General features: G+C 38.6%; 1 protein-coding gene across 2 annotated transcripts; it reads right to left on the bottom strand.

Moving 5' to 3' along the window:
- Positions 1 to 4231: 4231 nt before the first annotated feature.
- On the bottom strand, positions 4232 to 16688 carry LOC134804422 (F-box-like/WD repeat-containing protein TBL1X). 2 transcript variants are annotated; one of them, XR_010146124.1, is made up of 10 exons: positions 16556 to 16688; positions 16000 to 16177; positions 15732 to 15881; positions 14502 to 14647; positions 9530 to 9729; positions 7439 to 7559; positions 7171 to 7323; positions 6871 to 7062; positions 5786 to 6775; positions 4232 to 5545 (listed from the first exon to the last, which is right to left on the bottom strand). XR_010146124.1 is itself a non-coding variant. In XM_063777463.1 (9 exons), the coding sequence occupies exons 2-9, from the start codon at positions 16055 to 16057 to the stop codon at positions 6275 to 6277; spliced, it is 1521 nt and encodes a 506-aa protein (XP_063633533.1). In that variant the 5' UTR covers positions 16058 to 16177; positions 16556 to 16688; the 3' UTR covers positions 4232 to 6274. The 2 variants fall into 2 exon arrangements, 1 of the variants encoding a protein (XP_063633533.1); XM_063777463.1 differs by having other exon boundaries at positions 4232 to 6775.
- Between the last annotated feature and the right edge of the window lie 1224 nt (positions 16689 to 17912).

Genomic DNA, 17912 nt, shown 5'->3' with positions numbered 1-17912 from the left:
GTCAGTTGTTAGGAACTGTCAAAATTTTGTTCTAACTAACAGGCCGATACCGTCCGGCGGACTGTTAATCAGTGGGCCCCTTTAGGAAGTGGACCAGATCGTTGGTGCGCAAATCGTGTTTGTGCACGATACCCTAGTTTAGTTCACACTCGTACTATACGACGAAAATTTAGTTTAGTACAGTCAGCAGTAGAAGTTGCTAAGCGGGCGAGGTGTTCAAAATTACCTTGACACGCTCTTATTCCCTTAACAATAAAGTCGCGTCAAGCACATTTTGAACACCCGCTTATCAAACTTCTGCACACTGTACCATAGTGCAGAAAACAAGGTCTTCATTACAACCAAATTTTCTACGTGATTTAGTATGAGTGTGAACACTGAACTACGGTATCGAATGTTTGTTGGTGCGCATGTACACTCGGCATTATATGAACTGGGCGTTTCATTACTTTATTTACTTTTGAAATCCTTGAAACTGCAGATTTTTAACCCAATGACCACGGTGTCGCATAAAAAAATCATGCACGAGTAAACGCCCACGGGCAGTTTACTGAATCACCAGTACGCATATTAAAAAACCGGCCAAGTGCGAGTCGGACTCACACACGAAGGGTTCCGTACCATTATCTATAAAATCGGTCACCCATCCAAGTAGGTACTGACCCCGCCCGACGTTGCTTAACTTCGGTCAAAAAACACGTTTGTTGTATGGAAGCCCCACTTAACTCTTTATTTTATTCTGTTTTTAGTATTTGTTGTTATAGCGGTAACAGAAATACATCATCTGTGTAAATTTCAATTGTCTATTAGTGTCTAGCTATCACGGTTCGTGAGATACAGCCGTGACAGACGGTCGGACGGTCAGCGGAGTCTTAGTAATAGGGTCCCGTTTTACCCTTTGGGTACGGAACCCTAAAACTCACTCTTTCCCTACCTAAGTATTTTCATTGGTGCGACTTTCACTTCACTCCGGAGGTCGCAGTTACGATAATATATCATTGACATTTATTTTCTATGTCTTTCCCATCACGGAACAATGGTGTTCCGGACCTTTGGGAGGCGTGCGCGGAGCCGAAGCACAGTATAATAAATAGTACTAACGTAGCCGAAGCCAACACGTAGAAGCCCGAGCGGATGCTGGCCTTGCCCGTGTCATGGGACTTTCTATTACGAGTATTATTAATTTATTAGTAACCACCTAAAATAATTATAAATAACAAAATTATAGTAACTTGTTAGGGTTCCGTACCTAAAGGGTAAAAACGGGACTCTATTAATAAGACTCCACTGTCCGTCTATCTGTCTGTCACCAGTCTGTATCTCATGAACCGTGATGATAGCTAGACAGTTGAAATTTTCACAGATGATTTATTTCTGTTGCCGCTATAGCAACAAATAATATAAAGTACGGAACCCTCGGTGGGCGAGACCGACTCGCACTTGTCCGGCTCTAATATTTTATCATACAATATGCCCCTGGAATATAGTTGTATGCACAGGTTGTATGTAAAGAATAATTAATTATTCACATTCTTTGCCAGTGTTATGTATGTTATAGGTGTCGGCAAGAGCGTTGAGGTGAACCCACGCTACCTACTGGTCTATGACTACACGCACTACGAGTAGCATGCGGTCTGCCGCTGCAGGTAGGGTCACTTTATATCAGGCTATATTTTCCTTAATAATTTATTAAAAATGCGTCGATGCTGTAGAGCTCCCACCGTCCCGGCTACCACAGAGCAAGGCCCCAACGTTATCTGTTCTCTTTGACGGCGCAGCAACTAGTATCATTTCTCTCTCCTTGCTCTTTTAAAAATGCCGTTTGTCAAAAAAGGACAACCATACTGTTGACAAGATGCGACTTCAAATCAAGGTGTCCCCTTTTTAGGTAGAACCAGGTTGTGTATATTGCGTAAAAAACCGGGCAAGTGCGAGTCGGACTCGCGCACGAAGGGTTCCGTACCATAATGCAAAAAAAAAACGAAAAAAAAGCAAAATAAAAACGGTCACCCATCCAAGTACTGACCACTCCCGACGTTGCTTAACTTTGGTCAAAAATCACGTTTGTTGTATGGGAGCCCCATTTAAATCTTTATTTTATTCTGTTTTTAGTATTTGTTGTTATAGCGGCAACAGAAATACACCATCTGTGAAAATTTCAACTGTCTAGCTATCACGGTTCGTGAGATACAGCCTGGTGACAGACGGACGGACGGACGGACGGACGGACGGACGGACGGACGGACAGCGAAGTCTTAGTAATAGGGTCCCGTTTTACCCTTTGGGTACGGAACCCTAAAAACGTATATGTGAGCTCTTTTAGGGATGTGAAAAGTCGATTTTAATCATGTTATATATCGATAAACGCTACACAGCGGAACGAAATAGCGATTAATTGAAGCTTCAATATCTTCGTTAAACATAAACATAATTGAAATGCTAATGGAAAATGAATATATTATAATATAATAAAATAATACAATTATCGCCGAACACATATTTTAGTAGGTATTTATGTATTTTAATGACATATCTGAACTATCCCTTGGTTCCCTGCTGGGGCGTGACGATAAAATTGTGATCTGATAACCACAACAACGAATAAAAGCGTTTTTGTTCATTTTAAGTATCGTTAAACCTTTGAAGTAAAATTAAAATTGTAAGAAATGTCGATAGTTTATCGATATGACTTTATCGACATGGCTACAGCAAGGTGTTTCCACATTGTTAATCGTACCACAGTATAATAAAGAGTAGTATAATAAAGAGTACTAACGTACACTCCCGTTGAAAGTGCCGCCCACCCGCTCTCGGTTACCTTACAGTTACCGGCTGGCAAGGACGCGACGACGCGGTGCGGAGAGCGGCCACGTAAAATATTCAAATATTAAACAAATATTTACAAAACCTATCAGATGACACTGAAAACAACACAATATCTATATGAACAAAAAATCATGTTTTCAACTTAAGTACGTAATATTTTGGTGGCCTGAATTTCCTTACAAAAATTTTGTTACTTCGTTTATACTGATTCAAAATAGGTAACTATTGTATAAATCGAGCTTAGATACCCACCTTACAGCATAATACGGTTCTTATTTCTTCCTAATACGCGCAATGAGTTTCGAGTCATTGGGGTCATCGAACTTGACAACAAAATGGCGGGAACCTTAGCGCGTCTTATCTCACTCACACAAGCATAGTACGCGTTCACCTACACGAGCTTAGACTGTGTGCGTAGGAACGCGTTTGTTTCATACATTTGATCGCCAGTGTCCGAGGTGTGATCGTACACTAAACAAAAGTGGTTCCAGTGACAGCTCGCTTGGACGTAATCTCTGTATATTATAAATATCTATGCCACAGAGCCAACGTACACAGAAACTTATTAGAAAAATGTTTATTTTGTAGTAATAGTAACTAGAGGTACTTACCCTAGTTATTTTATACAATTTCCTAGTCTCATTACTAGAAACTAGGTTTATACAAATATTTTAAAGTTCAAACAGAAATCTTCGAAGTTCTCTAGCAATAAGGACCCAGAAGCTTTAAGTTAATTCACAATTAGGACAGCATATAATGATGTTGGTAAAATAATAGAAGGCATAATAGCTTTATATATTCTGTATTCAGGTGAAATTACCAGTTTCCTTACAAATATTTGTTCACTTGTACATCTGAGCTTCCTGCAATAAAATATTATTCATACTAAACGCGTTACTGTCCCGAATTACCTGTGAATCGTTTGTCTTTATCTGTCATTTTGAGTTATGTACCTATTTGCAAGAAAGGGATAAAACATAATTTAACTAAAGCAGGCCCGTAAAGTTTTATGAATAAGCGGGTTACTCTTTAGGGCCATTTAGTGTGCTGAATGAATTATACTTTCACAAAAAAACACGTGTAAATGCAGTTATAGATGGTAAAGCAAATCTTGTCAGTAGAAAAAGGCGCGAAATTCGCGTTTTCTATGAGTCGACATCCCTTCGCGCCTACATGTTTCAAATTGCCGCCCTTTTCTACTGACAAGATCTGCTTGACCAACTTTAGCATGATTGTGGTAAGTATAGTAATAATGTCTTAATTTTGGCATCGTAAATTGAACGATTTAACAACTTCTAGCAACGGTGTAACTAAGTAATTAAAATTATTACTTAAATAGAATGTTTTAATATTTTTGCTATCTCCACGATTGGATAATTTCGAGTCATGTAATCACTTGAACATGAAAGAGCCGTGTCTAGCTTTCGCAATAATCGCTCGCCCGTCCCATAAGTGTAGCGCACAGCGCCTAGCACAACCGCCTACATTTGTAACGAATACAGGTACAGACGTACAGACTATATGTAATCAAATCGGAATCAGAGTTCAGAAACATACATAATATTTCGCGTACAATTCATTGAAGCAACAGTTAACTATTTAAATACATATTAAGACATGTGTTGCTAGCCAGCCAGTTTACAACGTTCATATTGCTAATATTTTTTTCAATAACTTACACATGAATCTTTAAAAATAACACACATACTATTTAAAAGCTGGCGCCACACATGACCGAAGAGTACCAACACCCTAGGTCTGAGGATGGTATTCCATCTGTCCAATGTGTATTGCGATCAATTGCGACACACAGTTTTAATAAGAGAGTGAGACGCACTGACATTGGACAAAGAAATTGGACAGGTTGAATACCACCCTAAGGCAGGTTAATAAATTTAACTTTTTTGTTTAGTTTCTATAAAATTGGGATAGCCAGCCAAAAAAACGTTCAATTGCCACTTTACTTATTTACACCTATTTTCTTACTAAATACTTTTATATCTAAGAATCATAAATTGTTTTTTCTCTTGCGAGCTTTAGATATTACTTTACATGTTCCATGCTGTTTTTTTGCCAAATTTCATAATTACCTATTATTCTGTGATTGATAAAGAAACTTTTTTCCGTTACCTACTTGCTTTACTATTATGATAATTACATGTGTTTATAGCGCCTTTTATTAAAATTCTGTACATAATACCTACTTACTAAATCGCTGCAATAGCAGATTGAATGCTAACATGAACATTCGCCTTTGATTAGGACTCGTTCCACTTGACAAAAGCGGCAAAAAAATCACGCCGTCTACTACACCCCTCACTACACATAAATTGATGATTTCAAGCCGTCATGTAGGAAATATAAGCCACACACTGAACATTTCAACCTTCTAACTATTGGGGTTTATGATGCGTTTTAACTTTGAGTAGCAGTGCGAGATACGAGATTTTTTTAAAGTAGTGACGAAATGGAATCCTCGACGAGCCTTAATACTAGAAAGTTGACACCCTTTGAATACGGGATCTAAGAATACCCAAAATAAAGCAACTTCTCATGTAGTTATTTCTTGGTTATGAGAAATGCCCCTAAATGCTGACGTTTGCTTCGCCTTCCTGCCATTAATCCACATAAGAAACATGTCCTTCACGAAACTATATCATTCATTTAGCTGATGGCTAAGATCATATTTCCGTATTAAAGGTATTACCAGGACCCGTGACTAAAACCAATAAATACCAAAATTAAAACCAAAAATTCTTTGACCGTTTCAGATATGTTAATTCGAAGAAAAAGTATATCCCCCAAGTAAGACAGCTGATGAAAATGGTGCTGTAGGCGCTATAACGTTTTGTAACGGAACGGTTAAATATATATTTTTGGCAACTAGAGTTACCGCATATATTAAGCGTACTGCGCCATCTACATTAGCTGTCCAATTCGAAGAACGATTTTTTCTTACATTTTACACATCTAATAGAATCCAATAATCCATGCGCGTTCAGTAGTTATTGAGATTTCTTGTTATAGGTAAAAACGTATTGAAAAGTTAAGTTTTTGCCATTTCGTATTAGGGGCTGTCCATAAATTACGTCATCGATTTTTGACGATTTTTGATCCCCCCTATAATCATCCAAAAATCATGCTTCAAATGACCCCCTTTCCTCCTACTTCATGCTACCGTCATCCGATGTCCAGACCCCCCTCCCCCCTAATTTGAAATGACGTAATTTATGAATAGCCCCTTAGTCTGGAAAGGTATAATGCCATCATCCCGGTAAAATACACAAAAGACAGAACGGCGTCAAGTACTTACGTACTAGGAATATTCAATCTATCTGTAGCTACGTCCCATTCCTCTTTTATACCGCCGGAAACAAATTGCTTACTGCCGCGTGCGCCGCCGAGAGTGACGCGAGCGTCAAGTGGAACGAGCCCTGAGTGTTGTTCCTTATAGCTTACGTAAATCTAACACGAACACGCTGCCGTCACTAGCACTAGCGCCGACTTTGGTGCCGCGCGAGTTCCAGCACACCTCGAATATGCCACCTGTACCCTTGTACGAGTGTACCAGCCCACCGGTCTGTGTCGACCATATATGCACACACTTGTCAAAAGAGCCACTGGCCAGAAATTTGCCATCGGGCGAAAAGGCCACACTGTAAACCGGTTCTGTGTGCTTTGTTAAAGTGTGTATACACACGCCCCTTTCGACATCCCACAAACGTACAGTGGAATCGAAAGAAGCGCTGGCCAAAATAAGATTCATATTTGGATTCTGTGTTCCCGGACCGGTAGGAGACCACTTGATGGTATAAATTTCTTTTGAATGAGCTTGTAAGTCATGAACACATGTATCTTGTTTCATGGACCAAATTTTCAAAGTCATGTCATCAGAACAGGAAGCCAGTAACTGTCCTTGAGGATCCCACTTTATGGCGTTGACTTCATTCTAAAAGAAAATAAAATTAATTATAATTTCTGGCTTACATTATCATTATAGATTGGAATGAATAACACAATAATAGACCTTAGCTAAAAACTTACAGTATGTCCCTGGAAACTTTTAATAGGCTTATCAACATGAAGTCTGCACACATGGATGCACTGATCTGTAGAACAAGATGCAAAGGATGTGTTTGTTTGCCAGTCCACATCCAGCGCCGGAGCAGAATGGAAGGAAAACTGCTGAGTGCACTGTCCTGACGCGGCATCCCATATTATGGTCGTCTTGTCTACCTGAAATTAAAGTACCATTACAATGTCTTAATATTCAAATTACTAAATATAACGTGAAAATTTGTGAACCATCATAGTCACTATTTAATGTACTTATGTATAACTTACCCCTGCACTCAGAATGTAGTTCCCGCGTTTATTCCATTTCAGAGCAAATATAGGTCCCTTGTGTTGACCCAATGTGGAGGCTAAGGTTCCATCAGTGGTCCAAATGCGGGCGTATCCGTCGTATGATCCCGTTGCTAGAAGGTTACCGTCACACTGGAAAATAGTAGGCCCAAAACTCACTCTCAAATCATGTGCAATCATACACAGCAACAATCAACATGATTAAATCAACAACAAGGTCTTATTGTAAGCAGATTCTATTACTTACATTCCAGTCCAAAGAAGTGACATCTTTATTACTGGGCACCTCTGCCCCACCTTTCTGGATACAGTGTCTCAGTACCAGCTGATTAGGAGTCGTAGCAGGATTGTCAGACATATCCCAGATCCTGATAAGCATAACATCAGTCTTAATAATAAATTAATAGCCGTTATTACATTTACTATGCGTAACTACAACATACTGCTTAATTGCTTATGCAAATAGCAGCACTAGGCGTCACAAACCCGGTTTCACCGAAATCGAAAAAACCGGGTTTACAGCCAATTGCCAAAACCGGGTTTTCACTTTAATAAAACCGGCTTTTTCGAGTTTTTCGATTTTACAGTTTTATATATATGTTACAGTAAAAGCCCGAAGTACGGCAAAACCTAGGTTTTACCGGTAAATCCTAGTTTTTACCGAAGCCGATCGGTAAAAGCCCGAAATGTTAAATCTTACTAGTTTACTTCGGGCTTTTACCAACACCGATATGGTAAATCCTAGGTCTTACCACGGCGACCGGTAAAGTTTGAATCATGCACTGATTCTTGAGATTATTAGATGATAATTTTTAAGAAAAAAAAACCGACTTCTATGGGGCCCGATGATAGATTATGGTAGATGGTGCACTATGTAGAAAAGGAGGTAAAAACCACCCCCTTTTCTAGTAGCATTTCGTTTCTGTAAGGGTCGCAGTTCTAACCTAACCTAACCCACTTTTGTTCGGTTCTGTGAGGATCGCAGTTCAAACCTAACCTAACCCACTTAACGGCGAATGCGGTGCGGTGTACGGGGGTTTGAGCGGGAGGGGTTGAGAATCAGTGCATGATTCAAACTTTACCGGTCGCCGTGGTAAGACCTAGGATTTACCATATCGGTGTTGGTAAAAGCACGAAGTAAACTAGTAAGATTTAACATTTCGGGCTTTTACCGATCGGCATCGGTAAAACCTAGGTTTTACCGGTAAATCCTAGGTTTTGCCGTACTTCGGGCTTTTACAGTAACATATATACATAGTTTAATTATTTTGAAGAGCAAATTAAAAAAAACAATACATTATACGCACTAATTGTATAAATGACTAGCTTTTTAGTCTCCAACGTTATATCTATTTGCCCAGTTTTGCAGATAGGTGCTCCTTAAAGTTAAGGCTTCAATCCAGGATGCTTCGGAGATATTTAGGAAGGAAGTTGTGTCGGAGAAGATTGCCTGAATTTTCCTCTCAGCTCCTTGTTGGCTAGTTTGTTGCACTTGTGAAAGCAGAACACCTCGGTCTTGGAAGTGCTGGGGCACAAACGCCACTGAGAGAAATAGTCATCTAATAGATCCAGGTCCGTTTCCAGGCTATTTTGTTCCATTTCCAAGCTGTATTTTTGTGTCCCAAGAGGCAGGTCATCAGCATAAGCAAACTTCCGCGATGTGATGTTAGGCAGGAGACGACTCAACCATCGGTATTTTCAGACCTATGACAACTAATACTAGGCGGTGTTGAGTGTGGAAAATCCGCTAGCACGTCCAAAAGGAGAACTATGTCGACACCGTTGTCATATAATAGGTTGCTTAGCCATTCCGTTTTAGAATTGCTGACTTAGTTAAAAACTTTATTGATGGATTTGGATTGATTTATTGATAATTATGGTCTTGGTAAAGATAGTAAATAGAAATGTCGTGGAAGACTTAATGTCAAAGCATTGATCCTAAAAATACTTGCTTATTTTACAAATTATAAGTAAAATCGAAATCACCGAAAAAACCGAAAAACAGGTTTTCTAAAGTAAGCACGGTTTTGTGACCCCTAAGCAGCCCTGTGTTGTTATTGTTAATGACAGTAGAATTACTAGATAGGTAGCAAGACTGTTCCCTTTATATGTATAACACAATTAGTAAATTACAGCAACTAAACGTAGATAATTGTAGAGATGTAAAGTAAATCGCTGTACGGCGCAATACATTTTCTGGTAACTAAATTGTCAAACAAACTTTTGACAGCCAAAGTTACCACATAATATACATTAAAGGTCACAATTGAAGTACAAATTACATACTACTATTTACAAAAATTACAAAATGTCTCAATACGCATATACGTTCACAAACCTGGCTGTGCTGTCACCCGAGCCACTTGCCAACAGATCAGTACTGGGGTTCCAAGCACAAATAAACACCTCAGACTCATGGCCTCTGAGGACTGTAGCCTTGCTGGCCGGTATTTCTATGGACTGATCAACCTCCATGTTCTCAGGAGCACTCGGAGTCGCCGCGCCCCCAGTTGCTGCTGGTGGGTTACATGCTGTGACCTAGAGATATCAATTAAAACATAATGTTAAACCAAAAAAAACATTGCGTGATGTAGTTCTGTATTTTTTGCATGTTGTTTGGAGCCCTTGGAGGAATATGAGACTATGTTTTGCAAGCAAAAAAAAGTTGTGCTCCCTGCGTAATTTGCGAAAACCTGCAAAAATTTTGGACTTTCTTCAGGTTTTGCAGTTTTATTAAAAAACTATGGGTTTTTGGTCAAACCTTGCTGTGTAATGTTGAAAGTACATTAAATTTGGAACAATATAAGCCCATTTACAGCGCCGTATGTAAAATAGTTCTTGAGATATGAGGCTTTAAAAAAAGGGTATTTATTCCTTAGAATGGAATTTTTAGTTTTTCCTATATTTTAAGACAAATATGGGCACAACCGCTCAAGCTATGAGATATATTGCAATGAATAAAGTTGTAGCAAATTTAATTACCTTTCATTTAAGTGCAAGAAACGGTCAGTAAGTCTTACAGTTCTCTAGTTATCGTAAAAAAAAGAAATTGCCATAATGGGGAAGGCAACTAATGTATTGTTTAAGGCATTGTCAAAATACCTACAAAAGGCAGTAGTACCATCGTCGAGAGCACAATCTACGATTAGCTTTTACCGGCTTTCCCCGATAGCAGCAGAGCGATGTCAGAGATCAACCATTTTTTAAATGCACTCCCCTCTTCAGCACTTCATTCATTCAGTAATTAAATCAAGATACAATCTGTAGTTTGGCTTGTTTCTCGGCCCCACTTTTTGGTTGTAGCCATAGATTCCACGATACCGATTCTGATTTAACAATTTGTTATGGTTTTGAACTTACTTGTTTTGATACGACTTTGACGATAGTTCACGGTAATTGGGGTGGTGTTGGTGAAACACACTGAAATTACTGGAAGTCATGTCATTAGATATCTAGCTCGCGCTCGATTATTGGTGCTCTTGAGTGTACTGTGAGTCGTGGTAATTACAAGATCACGATAATATCCTATCCATAACGAATTGATACATCGGAATCAGCTACCATTACCCGCTCTAGGTAAACGTTTGTGTTATAGGCATGTATGTGACTCAGTCTTGTCATGTTACCAGTATATTGTAATTTCTTCGGTGGTTTACCGTATTTACACACGATAAATTACAAATTAATTTCCAATGGCCGTTCAAGCTAAATGAATGTGGAGGTACTGCTCAGCGAGTTGTCAATCCACGGGTTGGAACTAGCAATACCTCTTTCACTACTAGTCTTTACTGTATAAATGTATTTATAGTTCGGACCAATTCAAAAATAAAAATAACTGGAAAGTAAATGGGTCAATTTTTCAATAGAAAAAAAGTAATTGTGTGGTTTTATGCAACCACGATACAAGTGATACATTTTGCGTATTATAAATATAGGCATTTAACTAAAAATATTCGGAAATTTATCCGATTTAGGGTGTTAAAAACGCGTTTTTAATCTTAACTTAATAAAAATTCTCTTTAATTATCTTATATAAGCTCACCCAACGCCAATCACGCCAATGTAATTCACGCCAGTTACTGGGTTTACTAACGAATGGGCCAAAAACGTTTCCCAAAGTATCACATCCCAAACTATGTTTCCCAAATTATGATTTCCCAAAAAAATGTTTGGCAAAACAACTTATCGCAATTTTTCAGTTAGCAATAGTCTTTTTTTGGCAAGTTATTGTTTACCAAATAATTACTGGGACAAGTTTCATTTTAGCAAGTATCACTTAGTCAAATGTATCATTATATCATTAAGCATAACTTACATGCATAAAGGGAGCTGGGACTTTATTATAAAAAAGTCGGTTCTGGCGCTTTGCCGGCCGCTGCCGCGGCACGCTCGCTTCGCTCGCTCGGCTCGCGCACTGTAAGGTCGCAGTTCTACCTAACACTCTTCCTCGCTTCACTCGTCGTCGAACCTACACCGACCTGCCTTTAAAGAGTGTTATGTTAAACGCTCTATCTCCGCCATTTTCATTTTTAGACAAAAGTTTTCCAAGTATAATAATATAATATATAATATAATATAGCCTCTTTATTCCCTAATAAACAAACATAATTTACAGTCTCATTTCTTAAATACATTAAAATTTCATTTCAGGCATACTTTACATATAACATATAATATAACATTTCAAATTTAAATTTTTTCTTTTTTTTCTTTTTAATTATTATTTTGAATTAGAAAATTATTAATTGATATATTATACATACTTAATTTAATTTGTATATCATACATAATTATTTATTTAAATGTTTATTTAAGGACCTCTCTACGAGTAAAGGCCTCCTCCATATCCTTCCAGGTATCTCTTCGCCTTCGTAATCCAGTCCTTTCCAGCAGTTCTAGCTAACTCGTCTGACCACCTCTCTTTCGGTTTTCCTTGAGTTCGTTTGCCGAGTGGTCCTGGCCACATAGTTACTTTATTTGTCCATTTGTCCTTGCTCATACGTGCCACATGGCCTGCCCACCTCCATTTTAGTGTTTTACAGTATTGTAAGGCGTCTATTACGTTTGTTGTCCTTCTTATGTCTGTATTACGTTTCCTGTCCCTCCTGTTTATTTTCAAGACAAAAGACAAAAGTTTTCCAAGTAAAAGTATCATATTTTGACGTGTTCTATACGTTGCAATCATTTAAAATATATGTCATAATGACACCACTCTCGATGAAAATTTTCCAAGTCCCAGCTCCCTTTAAAACATCAATCTTTGGAGGCGTCTAACTCGGCCATTTTTTATTTTTGAGAAATTATTTTTCAATAAAAGATGCTTATTTTGACGTGATCTACACATTACAATATTTTAAAAATTGTGTCATAGTGAGACCACTTTGTCAAAAAAAATTTAAGTCACAGCCCCCCCCCCCCCCCCTTGCTCCAGTCTAACCAAAACGTTTGCTAAATAAGTTTTTGTCCTAATAACATTTGACAAAGTAAAATCTTGCCAAATGATAATTTGACCAAATAAATTATATGCGAAGTGTAACTTTGCTATTTGCTAAAGGTTCCTTTCATTGGTAAATGAAACTATTGCGATAAGTTTCTTGGGAAGTGAAATTTGGCGAAAGGTATTTGGCCCAAACGAAAGTACACCCAGTTACTGAACATGGTGCTGTAATTCATTATTAATATCACTTACTTATCATACGCGAGTCAAGGGCTAAAGAAACCGGTATAAGCACAGAAGAAATAATAGTACTACCGTACAGAAAGGACACTTCCTACAAACCCGAAGTTTCACAGCGGTTCAGGGTCGAATCATGCTATCCCTTTCTAATATATGGCCCTATCCCTTTCGGCTATTTAGGGTTGTCAAAATTCAAGTGATTATCTTATCTGTGGTCGTGCACGCAAAAGGAAGTCAAGTGGTGCCAACCCTAATAATTGCTCGGAGCAATGCTGAGCCGAACGGAGCCGAGTTCGACCGAACTCAGGAGTGTCTCCCCACTGGTATAAGTAAGCTCTCCGATATGAAACAAATGTATGCAATCCGCCCGGCTTGGCACATCATGTTAACACACACTTATCTATTATTCTATATTTTTTATTTACCTACATGTTTCTTTCAGTTCTTTTTCTATTCATGATTTCCTTTGTCAATTTATACACCCATGTAGTAAAGACTCGTAGTAATGGGATATTGCTAGTTAAAACCCGTGGATTATAACACAAACGTGTACCTAGAATGTGTAATGGTAGCTGATTATGATGTATCAATTTGTTATGGTTAGGATATTATCGTGATCTTGTATTAGCACGACTCACAGTACACTCAAGAGCACCAATAAGCGAGCGCGATCTAGATATCTAATGACATGACTTCCAGTAATTTCAGTGTGTTTCACCAACACCACCCCAATTACCGTGAACTATCGTCAAAGTCGTATCAAAACAAGTAAGTTAAAAACCATAACAAATTGTTAAATCAGAATCGGTATCGTGGAATCTATGGCTACAACCAAAAAGTGGGGCCGAGAAACAAGCCAAACTACAGATTGTATCTTGATTTCATTACTGAACGAATGAAGTGCTGAAGAGGGGAGTGCATTTAAAAAATGTTTGATCTCTGACATCGCTCTGCTGCTATCGGGGAAAGCCGGTAAAAGCTAATCGTAGATTGTGCTCTCGACGATGGAACTGCCTTTTGTAGGTATTTTGACAATGCCTTAAACAATACATTAGTTGCCTTCCCCATTATGGCATTTCTTTTTTTTTTACGATAACTAGAGAACTGTAAGACTTACTGACCCTTTCTTGCACTTAAATGAAAGGTAATTACAACTTTATGCATTGCAATATATCTCATATCATATCAACCGAAAAACAATACATTAAAGAAAAAAAAAATCATAAGTCAAAAACTGTCACTAGTAGGAGGATGTTGATACTCAGCAAAAATATCCTTAACCATAAGAGGTACTCACAAAAAAAAACCCGAATCAAATTGACTTAAGGGCCAATTTACTATGGAAAACCGACTATGGCCTTTAATATACTTTCAATATTACATAGCAAGATTTGACCAAAAACTCATAGTTTTATAATAAAACTGTAAAATCTGAAAACGTCCGTAATTTTTGCAGTTTTTCGCAAATTACGCAGGGAGCAAAACTTTTTTTGCTTGCAAAACATAGTCTCACATTCCTCCAAGGACTCCAAATAACATGCAAAAAATACAGAACTACATTACGCATTGTTTTTTTAGGAGATTTTTTTGTAAGATTTGACTGATGTATAGTGTTTTGCAAAACCGAACTTACTTCAACACCATTTTGTTCAGTTCCTGTGCCCTGCTCTGCTCTAATAGCTTGTTTTTGTGTGTTATGTGCATTTTGGCGAGCAGCAATTATCTCTGGACTGACAGCATCAATCAAGCTCAAGCTTTCAGTGAGACGTATTTCAGAGCCTAAAATAGAAAAAAAATGAATAAATAATAGTTATTTGTAGCATACTATTTGTACCTACCCTACCATTTGTATGTATTGAAATTGAGGTTTGAAACCCACACAAACGAAATATTCCAAAATAAAGTCACTAGCGTAGCAAATTGTTCACCACGTCAAACATACATAGGTAAACATACAAGGCTCGAGCTGCGAAATCGCTTTTCCGTCCTCGAAACGGATACTTCTTCAGTCGACGCTGAGTGGAATCACATCAAAATGGCCTATACAGAGACCAGCTCCGTCGTTCTTGGACACAAAACATACACACGTGAGGACTGGATGTCACAAAGAACCTGGAACTTCATTGAGGAAAGGCGCCAACTCCATTCAACTCCTGGCAACCAGCGACTTGGCAGTGCGCAAAGACCTAAGGCTGCAACAGACAGATGCGCAGAAAAATCTACCGCAGTACCCGGCACGAACGTCGAGTATGGGTTGATAGTGTTGCAGATTGCGCCCAACGCGCTGCGAACTCCAAGATGTACAAGGCAACGAAGACCTTGGCCGGGAACGGCAACCAGAGGAAGAAGAAGCCCTTGAAAGACAAGAATGGCCAGTTAATTGTGACTAGGAACTATAATAGAACTATTACCTTACAATTCTCATATCATTAGCCTCAATAAAATTGAACTTTTTTCACAAATTGGACTCATTTGAGTCTAGCATAATTTAACTAACTGATAAGATATGGGCATACGTTTGAAGTATGTTTTTACCTTTGTACAATGTGTTTACAAAATATTATTATTCGAATTTAAGATGTTTGAAAATAGTACATATGATTACCTCCGAAATGGAGTTAATTAGAATACCAATGTCTTTGAAAAAGGCCCTTGATTTAAGCTTGAAACTAACGGAAAAATAAACGAGGTTTATAGGTGCTATTTTTAATGTTCTATAGACTGATAACATTAGCATAACTTTAATGTTTTTGTGACAAATCAGGTTCTTTTGAATATAAGCTCCTCATTTATGCATATTAGTTCAATTATTTACTATTAACAGTGTAAACATAACAGTTCTATCGGAACTGAGTGTACTTACCATCTTCCCCATAAGTAATTTCTGCTGTAGTGTATTCCAAACCCTTTTGAAGAATACTCAACAAAGCTGCAGGAGGTACTAAGGCACCATTGATATTGCTTTGTGATATATGTGACTCAATACCAAATGTGTATGCAGAGTGATGGAAACCTGCAATGATTAGGTAAAGGTTTAGCTATATCAATTAAATATATCTGTGAAGTACAGATTTAATATTAAATTATTTCACAGCATAGATAGCATTCCCACTTTATATCAATTACTATACCTGATTCCTGTAGGTAGCGATATACAAGAAAGTTCACTTCATCACTAGAGTAACTCATTTTTCCGCACTTTTAGTGTCCAGAATCCAAAGGTATTTTTTTTATTACAACATGAAATATAATTCACTTCTGTTTAGACGCACATCAGACTGTATGCACTGCCACTGCTAGGTTAGAAGCCTGTGGAACGAATTGAAATAATTATAAAACACCAGCATTTATTTGTACAGGTCTGTTATTTATCAACATGTCTTTCATTTTGACCTCTGATTGAGAATAAACCGATGGAAAAGTTCATAAAAAGGATTAAATACGTTTCAAATTAGTGGCGTGAGATAAGTAATGTCAGCGAGATGAATCTTAATCGCAGACCAGTGAAAAAGCGTACAAAATGAAGCTCACAACTGCATATTTTGTAAATTGAATGGTGCATGACCCTAATTAATTATCTTTGCCGGGTCAACGGGAATACACGCATGACCAAGCCTGCGGTGGCATAGGGCGATGGGACCGTAACCTGTTTGTTGAACCTACGGAACTAGAAAGCAATGGTCTTACGGGTATATAATAACGTGGATTTTAACACAGCATCTTCTAAAGTTCTTGGAACTCTGATCTGAACGACGAGACGACGCCAACGGTGAAACCACAAACATAAACCTGCTAAAATTTAATGACGGAATGGAAGGAAGCCTCGATAACTGTCAATTAACAGAATCGTCAATACAACGCACCGTTCCGTTTACGAAGTATATTATAACTGTGGTGTAAAAATCTTATTACACAACGCGATCTCGTCCGGTGAAAACGCGTAAGTGCTCGATGTTGTCTGTTGTCTCCAAAGGTTGTCTCCCTGTGGCCTATTTTATAAAGCTACAAGTTACAATTTACAAGCGGAAGTCTCGTTCTAACACATGTGGTCTAACACATCTAACCCTATGTGTTAGAACGAGACTTCCGCTTGTAAATTGTAACTTGTAGCTTTATAAAATAGGCCACTGGTCTGCCCAAACAAGTGTGAAGTGAAACGAGAGAGGTGTGTATGTGTTGCTCTATCTCAGTCTGAAAAATTTTACACACTGTGGCAAAAAACCGGGCAAGTGCGAGTCGGACTCGCGCACGAAGGGTTCCGTACCATAATGCAAAAAACGGTCACCCATCCAAGTACTGACCCCACCCGACGTTGCTTAACTTCGGTCAAAAATCACGTTTATTGTATGGGAGCCCCACTTAAATCTTTATTTTATTCTGTTTTTAGTATTTGTTGTAAAGTAGCAAACACACTATCGCACCGCACCAAGGTCATTGTGGGACGCACCCATAAGTAAGAGGGAGAAAGAGATATCGACTTATGGGTGCGTCCCGGACCCATAAGTCGATAGCTACTTTATAGCGGCAACAGAAATACATTATCTGTAAAAATTTCAACTGTCTAGCTATGGAAGGTAGAGTTTACTTCTACACTCCATATGTCTAGCTATCACGGTTCGTGAGATAGCCTGGTGACAGACGGACGGACGGACGGAAGGACAGCGGAGTCTTATTAATAGGGTCCCGTTTTACCCTTTGGGTACGGAACCTATGGCTCCTCTACAAGAATGGCCAACGCCGGCCAATCCAAGGGACGCAGCCATGCGATAGACTGAGATAGCAATATCACTTGCTCCCTCTAATGGCCCCTCTTCACGTTGGGCCAACGCCAACGCCAACGAGGGACGCATTTATGCGTTAGAGGGAGCAAGTGGTATTGCTATCTCATTCTACCGCATGGCTGCGTCCCTCGTTGGCGTTGGCGTTGGCCCAACGTGAAGAGAAGCCATAATGCATAATGAATCCCTTCGATTGGCCGGCGTTGGCCATTCGTGTAGAGGAGCCATAAAAAGATAATTAATTAATTCTCTTTGTCTGTGGTTAC

Source organism: Cydia splendana, chromosome Z (assembly GCF_910591565.1).
Source record: "Cydia splendana chromosome Z, ilCydSple1.2, whole genome shotgun sequence".
Taxonomy (NCBI): domain Eukaryota; kingdom Metazoa; phylum Arthropoda; class Insecta; order Lepidoptera; family Tortricidae; genus Cydia; species Cydia splendana.
This window is presented reverse-complemented; position numbering and strand designations above follow the sequence as displayed.

Bases quoted from the DNA above. Each gene is read 5' to 3' on its own strand.
- LOC134804422 (XM_063777463.1), bottom strand. From the start codon at position 16,057: ATGAGTTACTCTAGTGATGAAGTGAACTTTCTTGTATATCGCTACCTA. The intron at 7,324-7,438 runs GTAAGTAATAGA...ACTATTTTCCAG, and splicing joins TCACTTCTTTGGACTGGAAT to TGTGACGGTAACCTTCTAGC. The intron at 7,063-7,170 runs GTAAGTTATACA...CTTTAATTTCAG, and splicing joins ACTACATTCTGAGTGCAGGG to GTAGACAAGACGACCATAAT.